Here is a 15,209-nt window from a genome sequence, read left to right as displayed (position 1 = left end):
CAGGCTTTCCTCATTCACTGCTCCTATCAATAACTATGACAAGTAATGCATTGTAATCCACAAATATAGTATTACTTTAGAAATGACATCCAGAGTAAAGAGGGAAATCAGGTGACGGTAATATAAGAGCACAGAAATCCACATGAGGTAGGAGGGTCGGGATGGTGGATGGGTTCCAAAACACCTGGGGAACTGGTGTTTGTGACCTAAAAGTAAAAATACAACCTTTTTTAATCTAAATAAGTTGTTTTGTTGACGGGATTTAAAGTGTAATTCCAGCATAAAATCATCCCACGGTCTTTTTCGGCACTTACATAAATCAAATAAGCCATCGAGACAGTTTTTTAACTGCGAAATCCAGTAGAGTCACTAACAGCCGCTAACAGCCCGGGCGTGGCTACCACTGATTAGCTCGGGGCAGTACGGTGAAGGCATTAAAACATCTTTTTTAACCACTAATACTGCTCAAAATAACAGCAAACCTCTAAGCGTTTTAAAGACTTACCTACTGGCCCCTGTACCAACTCCTCTCATAGTAAAGTCCATTCAAGTCGAATACCAAAATCAATCCCAAAGGAAGGAGCCCCTTGCTGCTTTGTTTTCTGTGTAAGGACTCTTCTCATGCTGCTGCAGAGGTTTGGTGTTATTTTGAGCAGTATTAGTGGTTAAAAAAGACGTTTTAATGTGTTCACTGTGCTGCTCCGAGCCAATCAGTGTTAGCCACATCCGACTGTTAGCGACCGGATTTCTAACGGATTTCTCCGTTAATAGTTTATGCACAAAGAAACTGTCTTGATGTCTTATTTGATGTATATAAGTGCCAAAAAAGACCATGGGATGATTTTACGCCGGAATAACACTTTAACCGCCATGGTTTGTTGCTCAAACATAACCGTCACTGTGACGCTTTACGCTGTTAAATAAAGATCGTAATTTTTCGTAATACGATATACAAATTTTTGTGCATGGATTTCCGCAAGGTATCATATGAACCTGTTGATGAGAATATATTGTACCAAGTCATTTTGCATGTAACTTAACTCTGTAAGGTACGAAAAGGGACATATGCTGATCTTCAGGTTCGTACTAGTCTTTTTCTTTTGTCTTCTTTTGTATGATTCTTGCTGTTCTGGGATTGTATCCTTGTGGTTGAATGCACTCATTGGAAGTCACTTTGGAAAAAAGAGTCAGCTAAATGTAATGTTATTTAATGTAATATTTGGGGTTTCTACTAGAACATGTTTACAGGCTTTGATGTTCAAAAAGCCCATTATATTTCTCTGTCCTGTATTCACCCTCCGTCTGAAACGCTCCGTTTTAGACCCCCTCCTGATCAAAAGTGCAGTTTGCTCTGATTGGTCAGCATTTCCAGGTCATTCACATCAGGGCTCTTGGCACTGGAGCAACACTTTTTACCTATATAATTATGACATCACAACCTACAGAAGTCCTGACGGCTCGTTTAAAGACACAGTTTCTGAATAGGGGCTGTGTGCATTTCTCTGTGGATTGAGAGCTTTGATACTTTCACAGTATTTATACAGCACCTCTGCCTGCTTTATAATAATAAAAAAAAACAGTCTCCATTTTTGCAATATAGGGCCTTTAACTCTTTACAGTCTTGTTAAAACATTATTAGTATTTCTGTACTGTTTTCCAGAGTAAATCAATTTGATTCAAGTATTCTACTGTAGTTATAATTTCTTCATGTTTTCCCTCGTTGGTAAAATAATAATTCTGAAGTAATGTGATTTTAATTATTATGAGGTCATATCTAGATTGACTTGAATGTTTTTCCACTCTATGTAGAAATGTAGGCTACATTGTGTAAAATGGAACTGATTTATAAAAATCAATGTTCCCATCCAATGTCCCGTCAGTGTTTTTATTGTGTGTTATGGTCCTACTTTCTATAATATTGTTACATTTACTTTTCTTTTTGTAATTGGAGGAGCTCAGTATCACATTTGTTTTTTATATCTGAAGAGCTCATTGAGCTTGATTTATATGCATACCAGGAAGTGTTGCTGGCGTCCTCTGATTTTCCCGGGCGAGAGCCTATAGTCTGTATATGGGAGCTGTTTGTCTATGTGAACTTTGCCTGATGAAGGTCTAGGAGGACCAAGACGTCGCCAGTAGATTTAGTACAAGTGATACAGGACACTGTGCAGTTCTGTTATCCTTCCAGTTCAAATATTTTCTGAAGTCACACCTAATTGTTCTTCCTTCTAGAGCAGTAACCTGCCTGTCCTGTCTTGTTTCAAGACACAGACGATCCTTTCCAGCAAGTTTTTGAAACTAGTTGATTTCTACTGGAAAAATTGGAAATCTCATGGTAATGGTTATATAGGTTTTTAGGATTTCTTTATAGACAGAAATGAGTTGATACTATGGAGTTACTGGATCCTTACTGGTCACTCAAATTCTTTCAAATGAAACAATCTGAAAATCCGCTCACATCCACACCACAACCACAGTCTAGTAGATGTGTCTTCATTTTCAGGGATAACAATAGACAAAGGTGGAGGCTAAATCTTTACCACCCTTCTTCAATACTTTTTACTGCAGGAACCCTTACATAAAGGCCGAGAGCAGAAATAAAGAGAGAAAGAAGGCAGCCGTGATGCACATTATACTAAAGTAAGCCCCCAACAGCAGACCTCCCGGTGAGAAGTTGGAGGTGGACACCCTCCTGTGGATGTTCTTGAACTCGCTGCCCCTGGAATCCAATCCAGCTCCGGCGACGCTCCTCCCCCTCTCCAAAACTCTCCCCCAGCAGCCGCACTACTCAATTACAGCCATAATGGTTCATTTCTGTACCCCGAGACACACGATACACTGTAGCAACCCAGATTCTGTGTGAGACTTGGCGTAAGTCTTAACTCTGGGAAACAAAGACCGTAGCCTAGAAAACTGGCTCCCACCTCATTAACAATCACGTTTTCAGTCATTCCCCTCTCTCCCCTCCCCCTCCCCGTCCCCTCTCCTCTGTTTTTATTACCATTCTATATCACAGTGTCCATCGTTGTAAATCCGCTGCACCCACTGGGAGGATTTTTCTTCTGTTCTTTTTTATTATTCTTTTTTTTTTTTTTTAGAAAAGCTGCTCACTTTATTTAACTTTGTATCCCTTTCGATTTCATACAACTAGGCATGCTGCACATTATCGACATAATTTTCACTCCCATTAGACGAGGGCGCTTCGGTGAAGTTGCAAAGGCCCCTTTTTCTTAAACGTGCGTGTGGAAATAATGATTGTAATGGTTTGCAGCTGAGTAGAGGGAGCTGTGAATGACATTATGATTGTGGTGCAATTACCACGAGCATGAAAACAGACTGTCAATCATAGTAATGAGTAATGACTCAAATAACACAGTTAATACAACACATGAAGAAAAGAAAATAATAATAATAATAATAATAATAATAATAATAATAATAGATGCATACCCTGTATGAATCTGATACTACAAAGCATTCAGGCATCCCAGGACCTCTGGAGGGTTCTTCATTCAACAGAAACGTTTCGGTTGCCTGGAACACAACAGTCATTTATTTATTAGTTGACACTGTCTTTATGATCAGGGAATTTAAAAACACACAGAAAAGCTGGCTGCAAAGCTGTAAACGCAGATTTTTGGATGGGAGAATCATCATCCAGCTGCTCCTTATATCTAACTGTTTATTATTCATCCTCAAGTCCCACCACCTTATAACTACTTGAGAAACTTTGATTTTTACATTCTACACACACAGTTGCTTGTCTGAACCCATATGCTGTGCAGGCCCGAGGCCCGGCCCTGCCAGTCACCACCACTTGAATGGGGAGCAAAGTGTTTAGCTGCCGTACCCGAACATAATACTCTCACACAATGGCATTTCCTGTCCCTGCTGTTTCACCTGCATGGTCACTTTTCTGTCAGTGCGCACTGATTCAGCACAAATCATTCACACACACGCATACGCACGGCCACATACTACACACATTGGGCACAGACTCGCACATACAGAAGCCATATGTCTGCCCACATATACACATACAAACACCAGCCCTTGGCCACACTACAGGCCCTGCATTGCATTCACTGATAGATGCAGCTAAAGTATTTATTCTAAGTGTTTGTTTCTATTCAGCGCAGTTCATTTGTATGCCATGGGACACGCCAGCAGAGACTTGGGCTCTGAATGAGCATCCATTGCAGTTCTGCTGTCAATTGAGGCAGCCAGGCCAGACAACATGGATGGGAGCGAACTACAGACTGAGGATCTAGATCAGGGATGGGAGCTCTGCCTGGTTAGCTGGCCCGTGGCTTTTACTTTTTAGTCCAAACTGGTACAAATTGGTTTTCACCAGACTAAATTTGAATGTCTGTTTTGGATATCAACTAAACCTGTTAGGCAAGGGCTAAAAATGAATAAATGAATGAAAATAACTCTGGTTCTGAGTTAGGAGAAGGAAGTTCAAGGGCCAGGAGCTTAAAGTTTAGTTGCTGGATAGAGGAGAAGAAATAATCCTATTTTCCACAATTTTACGTTCTCATCTCTCAACATACCTTAAGCAGAAACAAACACGGACCCGAAACAGGAACAAACATTGCTCCTAGCCAGCTATGAAATGTAAAGTTATACTATTTAAACTGGCATGTGAGGTAAACAATCTCTTCGGGAATTCAAACAGACATTAGGTTACTAAAGTATTTACATATGCACATAAATACAGTACGCACACGGTGACACAGGATTGCACTCGGAGAAATACATGCGCAGACACATGCATAAACACACAGCGCTATAATAAGTCCCAGACTTGGGCTAACCAAGCTGCGGCTGGAGACACAGGCTATTCATATCCTTCAGAATGAGAGGTTACAGCTTGAGCCTTTTCCCTTTCCCTTTTACTGTAACACAGGAAGGGCATCTGTGTGTGCGTCGTTTCAATCCGTGTGTGCGCCGAAAGGTCTAGCAGGCGGATTGATTAACATCAGATTAACATTGCTTTTGTTTAGCATCGCCTCCCTCGCTCGCAGTAGGTGCAGCGACAGCCACGTGAAGCGTTCACATTAGAATTCAAGTCATCCTGATGACTAAGAAAATACTCCTCATGGCGTTCAGCCTCAGGATCCAACCTCTGGCCTGTCATCATTAATATGTGGGGAAACACTGGAGGAAAACCATTTGAAACCATTTGTCCCACTAAATGGTGCCCTTGTCAAGCTCCCTGGGCTTTCTGTTAAGCTCTTAAACTGTTTGGTCCAGCTGAAGGATATACTTTACTCTGTTGAGTAAAGTAGAACAAGGCATGCTGGTAGTTCTGGTCGCCTCTTTGTGACAGGTTAGAGTCATTTAAACTGAAAAATGAATTTGTGCTGCACAGACAATGGAGTCCAGGCTGAAGCGGCTAAACAATAATAATGAAAGTATAAAAACGTGGGTCTGTTAATGAACGAAGCCTATCCCTGTCCATATCTTTCTATCGTTTGTTTGAGACTGATTGTTTGAAGTAGCTCCCTGCAGCACTGGCCCCCTTTCACCCTCTCTGTCGTGTTTTTATAGGGCATGGTATCAATTATATATATATGTGTTTATATATATATATATATATATATATATATATATACATATGCAGCATATGCCTGATCCATATGGCCGGCCTGGAGCTAGAATAGGTGCAGAGCGTTGTGCAATTAACACTTAAAAAGCTCTGGAAATCATTTGATTTCTAGGATGTAAACTTTTTTTTGGGTGACCGATACGGAGCGTAATACAACCCTGAATGGTTGTCAGATTTTATCAATGGAGAGCTCAGAGAATGTCTTTATGACTGCAAACAAAGTAAAAAACATGATGAGGAGATTTCAGAGCCCAGGCCAAAGAACAGAGGAGAACATTTGTTTTCCTGGTCCATGTCACAGTTCAAGTCTCCGTATTATGTATGTGTGATGTATTAAAAAGATTGATGATGTGAGAAATACATCTTGGTGTTTTCTTTCTGCAAGTGTGCTGAGAAGATAGAAATCTCATGTGTGCGAGTACAAACTCCATTTGTGACCTCAGAACGCTGTATGTTACTGTTGCACGGTGTTCCCAAAACATAATCAAAATGTTGTGACATGTTCAAAGGTTTTTAATATTTGGAGACAGTCGACATCTAGTAAAAGATCAGCTATGATCAATACATTTTACATGTTACTCGTAGTGCTGAGAATTAGCCTCTGACTTTGCTGTTTTCCTCAGCTCTATGCAGTTTTATGGCGTCTTTTATCTCGTTTTAATGTTCCGGCCAGAAACTATTTTGGTTCTTTCTCACAACTCGCATTATGTTTTGCAGCTGTTTGCAGCAAACAAATTCTAAAAACCCAGCTTACACCATCTTGTTCTTAGCTCTAAACAACAGACACAGTTAGCAAGAAGAAACAAATATTTCCCTTGGGAGTTGGTGAAGACCCAAACAGGTTCATGGTCAGAAATGAGACTCCAAATAAATGCAAAGTGTAAAATGTTGGTAATACTGTCTGGTTAAATCTAAGTGTGTATTCACACCTCTATTTCATTTGCCCTCATCCAAATCAGTTGAGTTTGATAAACTTGGAGCAATTTCCTCTTGGTTCAGTTTCTCTCTTTTCACATGGTCAGATGTGTTTGGGGCGGGAGCAAGAAAGTAAATACAGGAAGAAGATCCTGTGTTCTGGACTAATGTATATTTCTGAGTATGGTGAAGCTAGCCGTCTTCCGTATCTCCATGGTCAAACCAGCTCATTTAAAACCATTTTCCAGACACTGCTTTGTGAGAGATGTTACTATGTCTTCCCTGGCCACGAGACTTCAGAGGCGGCTGGTTTTACCACAGAGATGCGCTAATAGCTAGCTTGACCGCAGTATATTTCTGTGAGAGAATCATTGATATGCAATTCTCCGGCTAGCTGCTACTACCACAAGCTTACATAGGGAGTCCTACACTCACAAATGAGGCGTAGTACGGAAAGTACTGACCTGCATTTGGGAGGTGTTTAGCTGGTTTCACCGACAGACTAGAAGCAAATACATACAGCTAACCTGTCTCTGTTAAAATGTGAAAAAAACAACCCCTCTAAAGCTGATAGTTAAATGAGTTCATGAACATAAATGTGAAAAAGGCCCAATGTGGCCAAAACTAGCAACCCCCTGTCACAGGGAGACTTCAGAGCGCTGCACCAAGAAACAGTTCAAGCTTGTATCTCCTCTACAAACACAACTGGTTGTTTTCAAATCTCTGTGTTAATTTATAAAATTCAGATGTGTTGGTAGGTGTTAAGCTTTGGACAGAGTCGGATTAGCAGTTTCCTTCGTCTCCAGTCATTATGCTAAGCTAGGCTAAGCCCCCCACTTACGTTATCCGACAACTGGATGGGTATGTTCAGTTCTTATCACTACCATAGATTTAAGGTTGTATGACCCAACTCGACTTTAAGTTTGGGGTGGTGGATGGGTCAACAGACACAGACACACAGGACTTTCATCTGGTAGACGTGTGTTCATATACCATGTGAAACCAAACCTCAACATTGATTTTTTTCAGGCTAGTTTACTTTCCCATGTTATGTTCTTAACTGACATAAACCTAAGTATGTTGAACTTAACCATGGTCTTTACCTTATCCTCACCAAAAACTGTTAAAAAAGTGATTGCAAGGGGTTCCTGCCCAAGCTGACAGTGGTAGTTACCATGTGAACAGATGATAATGGCCTTCTGAACCTAATAGTAGGTGTAACAGGATCCTTTTACCCATATCTACGAGGCTGATGACCACTGATAACACCATTCAATAGAGTGATAACATTTGAAACAGGTGGGCCAGACTCAATCTTGGAAAGAAAGCAAATAATGGATTTTCCCAAAATGTTTAACTGTTGTGTTATTTTCCAATAATTGCAGGTTTTTAAACAGTCAATGTGTTAACAGTCACATCAGTAACCCGAAAATGGCCTTACCGTGGTTTTTAACAATCAGGTTATTGAAGTTTCCCATGTTTACATGAGAGGGGGTTGAATGGGAAAATGACGGAGTTACTCTTCCTCCGGTACAGTAGGTGGAGCTCCACCAACATACAGCTGGACTGTAAACGGCTTATTTCCCGGTTCACCTTTGTCAAAATGTTCTTGGTAGTGATGTTAGTTGCCGTGGTGTATTTTTCATGTTGTTTTCGGCGCCTTTGCTTCCTGGTTTATTCTATTTTCGGGTCAAAAGCCACTCTCGTGGGGTGGGGAGGGGGAGTTATAACCCACGGAGCATATGCAGACGAGAAACCTGATAATAATCCTAGAACACTGTTTACATGCATGAATAATCGGGGAATTGAAGGAGTTCTCTGGGTCTGTTAACCCGGGTATGAGAACTCCAATTTTACCCGGGGTACGGTGTTTTCATGGCGTTTGAGAAAACGAGGTATGCCCTCAACCCGATTATAATCAGGTTTTTAAACTGCATGTAAATGCACTGAGTGTGTCATCCAATGTACTGTCACAGTCATGCAAAGAGGCCTACTAAGTATCCCATTGCATGAGTGTAAACATAAATCTAAGTATCTGCAGTACCTCAGCTGTTCACTGCATCTCTCTGATGTATATACAGTACAATCAGTCAGATCTAAAAGGGGGTTCTCAAGTTGGCTGTCTTTCATGGCATTGGATATATTAGAGCACATATACATATGGCCCACCTTCCCCTGTCTCTCTTGTTCTCTTGATCATACACAGCAGTGCAGAAACCACCAGGGTTTCCATGTTTCTGGATACACAACAATCCACGAGAGGCAAGTATCCTCACAATCAATGATTAACAACCTTCTGATCATTCTACTGCAGCGTCCTAATCATTTGCAGCATCCACTCTGTGAGCTCAACACTTTCTAGAGCATCAGAGACTTTTCTCCTCCGCCGCAAAACATAACTGACATCCTACCCAGTCCCACTTCATTCAGCCTTAATTGTATCCTCATTCTTCACCTGGTAACAAGCTAACAAACCTGTGCAGATGTGGCAAGCACATCAAAGTGAGGGAGGGATGGGAGGGGGAACTTGTTTGTAGAAAAAATGTGTGGGGGAATATGAAAGGGGAAATTTACGTTGTGTGAGTCCAAGCCAGCGCCACCTCAGGGAGAAATGCTGGAAAAATGTGATATTTTACACCTGCATCTCAGGAGGTGAGGAATGAGACAGGGAGCAGTTGAGGCGGTAATTAGAAGAGTGTGAATGCATGCGTGTGTGTGTGTGTGTGTGTGTGTGTGTGTTAATAAAGGATTTTTAGCATGTTTCTGGGGCTCGCCACTGGTTCTTCTTCAGCATTCAATTTGATGCGATACATTCGATGCCAGATTATTATAAACCCTAAACCTGGTTATGAATGCTAAAAAAAGTGTTGAAAATTTAAACAAATATGCTAATATTGTTACAGTGATAAATAGCTGGCAAGCTCTGTTTAATGAATAATGCTGTTGGCTCTAATTCCTCATTACGGTCCTCAAGACGAAAATACATGTATTGTTGTTGTGTTTTTTTTTTTTTCAAATTAAACTAGGAAGGTAGTAGATACCAACACCTTCCCAAATTAAGCAGATTCAAATTACTCAGTTACACAGCTGGTGTGCAGTCTGGGGTTGTCTTGTGAAACCAATTAATGTGAGGGTTAAGTCTTGATAAAGTAATTGTGGCAGGGTTAGAAATTAGATGGAAGAGTTAGGAGTGTAACGTGATCAGCCTGAGCTTGATGAGATGCCACAAAAAATATATCATCTCAAAGTCTGAGCATTGTAGTTTCATGAAAACAAGATAAAGAAACCTGTCACTGTCGCTTCCCAAGCAAACTGATCTGATCTGGGGTCTGAAGTCAAATGATACCTCATACCTCATGTGTCTGCTTTTGATATAGAGTCACTTGTTTAAATAAAATTGTAAAAGTGCATTGGGAACAGGTGACATTACTCACTCCACTGTTTCCTTTTCACTTTTGTAGATTTTCAATACTCACTTAAGCAAGTCATAAAAAGCACCCTGCTGCTTTCATCTGGCACAAAGTGCTCTCCACTAACAAGTTAATCACTGCACTATTTGATTGGAAAGTACTACATCTTTTCAAGAGTAAATGCTCCATTAGAGGAGATATCACTCCAACACCAGCTCTCTGTTCATGTGAGAGTCTGTTTTCACTGCTTTAATTTAAAAATGTTTCAAAGTGACCCTGAAGAGGGCTGACATGGAATATTGGCAAATAGCAAACAGTTATTAAACAGTTATTAAGCTTCCTAGAAAGGTTTATGTTTTTGTTGGTCTTTTGTTGGAAAGGTTTATGTTTTTGTTGGTCTCTATCTTGGCCAGGACTCCCTTGGAAAAGAGATTTTAAATCTCAATGGGAATATGGTTAAATAAAGGGTAATACAAAAAAATACAAATATATATATACATATGTATATTTATATAAATATATATATATATATATATATATACATACATACATATATATATATTTACATATATATATATGTATGTATGTATATATATATATAAATATATATATACATACATATATATATAAAGTTAAATACTGTTTAAATGACTATATTAGTGAAAATGAGCGGTTCCCCTGTATGATTCATCACTGACATGGAGCAGACTGATCACTGACACACTCTGCAACAAACCTGGCAACCCGACTGCTGGAATTATTTTTAGTTGTTGTGACTACAATCTTGAGACACTAGATGGGAGTGTTCTGCTCATTCTCACTATCAAGTGTAAGTCTTTGTTTTCAGGTGTACCAATAATGATTTGTAAGACAAAAGAAAGAAAAAAAAGTCAATAATAACTTGAAAATAAAAAGGGTACTCCACTGCTCTTACACTGATAAAGTTCAGTGGTGTAATGCTTTTCTAAACCCTATTGGGGTTATCGTGAATTCAGCTTGAAAGCCTGAGTTACACATTTGGGCTATGGAGTTTGGAAGATGAAGGCATTCAACAAGCAGGAAAGTTTTAACGAGTGATGCTATTGGGTTGCATCATGGGATCCAGCTTTTGTGAAGCTCCACTCATCAGAGAAAATGAAAGTCGGGGTATCTCAACCTATGCTGCTTCGGCTTATTTTAATTTGTCTAACATAAGTCTCCCAAATTTGTGCAAGTGTAACACTAAATCACTGAAGTGCCCCTTTAAAGTGGAATTCCAGTGTAACATCATTCCAGGGTCTTTTTTTTTTACACTCATCAAGTGGTATAAGTCATGGAGACTTTGTGTAACAACTATCAACAGAGAATTCCTGGAGAGCCGCTAACAGTAATTAATGTAATGTAATGCGGCTAACAGTGATTAGCTTGGGGCAGCACGGTGAAGGTGTTAAAACGTCCTTTTTAATCACTAATACTGCTGAAAATAACACAAAACCTCTGCAGCAGAATGATAACCCTTCACATTAACTAAAGCACCAACAACGTAGTTAGTGAACCCAGAGTTTATTAAAGAGTGTTTTAAAGACTAACCTACTGGCCCCTGTACCAGCTCCTCTCATAGTAAAGTCCATTCAAGTGGATTACCAAAGTCAATCCAATAGGAAGGAGCCCATTGGTGCTTTGTTTCCTGTGTAGGGACTCTTCTCATGCTGCTGCAGAGGTTTGCTGTTATTTTCAGCAGTATTAGTGGTTAAAAAAGACATTTTAATGCCTTCACTGTGCTGCCCAGAGCTATCAGTGTTAGCCATGTCTGGCTGTTAGCGACTCTTCCGGATTTCTCACTTAATAGTTGTCACACAAAAAATTGTCTCGATGGCTTATTGGATGAGTGTATTTGCTCAAAAGACCCTGGGATGATTTTACGCCGGAATTTCCCTTTAAGTTTGTGTTTTCTGCCTCAACTTGTGGTGTGGCTTTTAAAAAGATGCATGCAAACGATCCAGTGACACTTTGTCTTTCATTTGGCTCATTTTGTGCATCATGAATGTCACATCAAGGAACGTGTTACACCTCACGGTGTGTATTTGTTAGCAACTCTGCTAAACTATGCTACAATAGCTACAACAAAACCAATCAACTGGACTAACCCACCGGAGCTTACTATCCTAATGTTTACGCTGTTTGAACGTATATCAGAGTTTGTATCTTTAAACAACGGCGAAAGCTTACACGCCACATAAGCTATCGTGGCCTGCTTGAAGCCTTATTTATTTTTCCAGGGATATGTCAGGGCCAGGACAAACATAATAAGCATAATATTCTGTATACAGTGAGGGATGACATCACTGGCAGCAACAGCCAAGAGGGAGATCACACAAGACTGGAAAACCGCTTGTCTGATCGTCGTGTGGCGGGCTGGACACACACACACACACACACACACACACACACACACACACGCACACACGCACACATGCACACACGCGCGCGCACATGCACACACACACACACACACACACACACACACACACACACACACACAGGGCGGGATAAAATTACCCTAACTATTTACACATTACTCTGTGACTACTGTATTTTTTGCTGTACATCACACACTGACCATGACTTTAAAAATACTTTTATATTTAAAATGTGACTAATATTCCTCATCATGAAGTTCTAATATATATGTAAACTATCATTTGGGACCTAACATATGATATTTTTCATGATGATAAGTCACATTTTCTCGTTGTCCTTTTGTTGTTTTCTTGTTGGGAAAATCAATCACCTGTTGTGCCAAAGATACAGATCGTCTCAGTGTTTACTTGTGTGTCGTAGATGGAGCATCAGCCTGGGGGAAGCTAACAGAATCCTCACACTGATTGACAGAAGCCCCCAGTGCATTCAGACTGACATGCAACTGAAATATTTGGCACAATTTCACATTATAGACTTCCCTTTTAAAAAAAGAGGTGAGTTGCTGCTATAAGTAGGAGAATAACAAGTCGAGATAATCCCATGTGAGGCCTGTCCTGAATTCTGTATCATTTTTACTGATGAGCTTCTTGGGCAGCTGCCATGTCAGCTAGGATGCTGTAAACAAATAATTATTCATACTAATAATCTTTCCTTATTCATGTGCAAATAAGACCCCTTCCTGGAATCTAAGCAGCTTCAAGGTTGTATGTGGGAGGTTTCCCTGACTATGCCTGACTTGACTCATTTCATGCCAAAACAATAAATAAAAGGATCCATCTAAGGGTCAAGGATGTGGGAGCTTTATATCATAATTCTTAAGTCTATATTACTAAATTTAAAACCTACAAGTTCTGCATTCAGGTGCACGTTTTTTCAACTTCACAGGGAATACATTTGCCAATTTAAACGGATATGATGTCAGGTTAGGGGCAAATGGGGATAACGAGGAAACAATAATAGTTTTTCTTATGAAAACTACTCGGCCAGGCCTGAGGAAACCGCAAATCAAATCTCAAATGTTGTTGAATTGAAGAAAGCGCAACGTGAGCACATATCCAGTTTAATCGTGACACGTCGGTCTCGTGATGTCACAGGTTTTCTCCGAATTGCACAAATAAATCACGTACGTAATAAAGGAATAGCTCTAAACCGCTCTGCGTAATTACGCACAAATCAAATAGGCACATAATTGAATGTTGGCACCAAGAATGAGTTCCATCCTCTAATAGCCAAGTTTCCAAAGTCTCTTAAACTTTGCCTTTAGGTGGGATCCAGGCAACTGCGGGCACTTCACATGTAACCTTAAACCGCATGACTCCTCTTTATTAGCTGCTTACACTGTATGATATGCGATAACGCCTATCACACATGTGGCTATAAATAGTCGACAGGCAGGCCCACATCAGACACCACTGCAACGAGGGGACTCGTGTTCTCCATGTGGATAAAACGGCAGGAGGCAGTGGGCATCGGGCGGTGAACTGAGTGGGCTGGACTCTGATTTAGCCAGAAGCTTGGAAATACAATTTGGCAACATGATGTGAAACTATTAAAATAAGGTGTACTATAGTTCCCTACCAGCAGAATCATTTTAAATGTACATTTCATTTCAACATTTTTAAAGAAGACAAACTCTTGTCATTTAAAAATAACTATAATGCCATCATAAGTCTAACTGTGACTGAGAAAAACGGACAGGTAGGTGGAAGGACTTGGCACACACACTCTTGCGACTGTTATAGCTACACAAGTAACACACACATGGATTATAAGTGGGAAACTCAGCCCACTAAACTTTAAAGTTATTTCTGTGAATCATTAAATCTACGAACAACTCAAATGAATCTGAGAGCTGAGTGCATAAATGAGCAAATTATTGGTTTACATAGCACGTACCATTGTGGTGTAGGGAAATGTGCCAACACTCTCAAAGACCCATTTTCCACTCTCAAAAGTTCGGCTTCCAAAAAAAAGTGTGTGGGAGAGAGAAAAGTGCTCGGTGTCTTGTTCAGCCGGGCCTTATACCGGAAGCAAAAGAGCCCTAATACACGGCCTGCTGCCCGGTAAACATTTTTTTGTTATTTGTAGTCAACTCCTCTCATTCAAGGCAAAGGAGGACAGAGCTGTATAATCCAAGTCTTCTGCTGCCCGACTTCTTCATGCAAGGTGTGTGTGTTCGCTTTCACCTCGTGGTATTCCCATGAAAATCGTCGCGCTCGCCTGCCGGTGCGCGCTGCTCTCGCTCCGGTCTATCCCGGTACCGTAATGTCCACCGAGTCGCCGCGCTCTGCGCCACCGACACAGTCGCCGTCTGAGCCCGAGTGACAGAGCGGGAGTCTGGCTGTGCACCGACTGTAAGTAGCTCGCACTCTCTGCTCACGCGCTCACCAAATCAGCTGTTGCTCCTGCAGATGGGACGACGCCGCCGCGCGCTTTCCCCTTGTGCATGCTCCGGCTCCGCTGATAAGAAAGTGTTCCTCGGTCCTTCCCCCCGCCCCCCACCTGTTCCTCAGTGTCCGGAGAAAGTTGCAGAGAGAACGGCGTCTAGAACAGAACTCGCCATGTGGCAGCGCGGATGTCGCAACACCAGAGTTGATGAGTCTATAGCGGGACTCGGTGGGCAATGCCAGCCGGGGCTGCCTATGGGCTACACACAACAACAAGGAGGCGAAACGTGCGTATCCCCGTGTGAGACACCGAGCTGGCAAAATGAAGGAAAAAACAAAGTGGAAACACAGCGTGGCTGCACGCACGCACGCACCACTGAGGACGCGCGGGGTCCGTCGGCCGCGGCCGGAGAAGCGGAGCGGAGG

The 15,209-nt window shown here is 41.2% G+C and overlaps 1 protein-coding gene across 7 annotated transcripts in view; it reads right to left on the bottom strand.

Moving 5' to 3' along the window:
- nfixb (nuclear factor I/Xb) overlaps window positions 1-14,987 on the bottom strand; it is a 170,193-nt gene extending 155,206 nt beyond the window's left edge. For 2 of the 7 annotated variants that reach the window (XM_083931450.1, XM_083931453.1), the window contains exons 1-2: window positions 14,293-14,985; window positions 3,451-3,534 (exon numbers count right to left, since the gene is read on the bottom strand). In XM_083931450.1, coding sequence (XP_083787576.1) covers window positions 3,451-3,534; window positions 14,293-14,295 — 87 coding nt within the window. In that variant the 5' untranslated portion in view covers window positions 14,296-14,985. Of the gene's footprint in view, window positions 1-3,450; window positions 3,535-14,292 lie in introns of all 7 variants that reach the window. The other 5 variants (XM_083931451.1, XM_083931454.1, XM_083931447.1 and 2 more) reach the window with 4 other exon arrangements.
- Window positions 14,988-15,209: the final 222 nt, after the last annotated feature.

Source organism: Echiichthys vipera (assembly GCF_963691815.1).
Source record: "Echiichthys vipera genome assembly, chromosome: 17".
Lineage (NCBI taxonomy): Eukaryota > Metazoa > Chordata > Actinopteri > Perciformes > Trachinidae > Echiichthys > Echiichthys vipera.
Note: the sequence above shows the minus strand (reverse complement) of the source record. Positions and strands in the feature narration are given on the sequence as shown.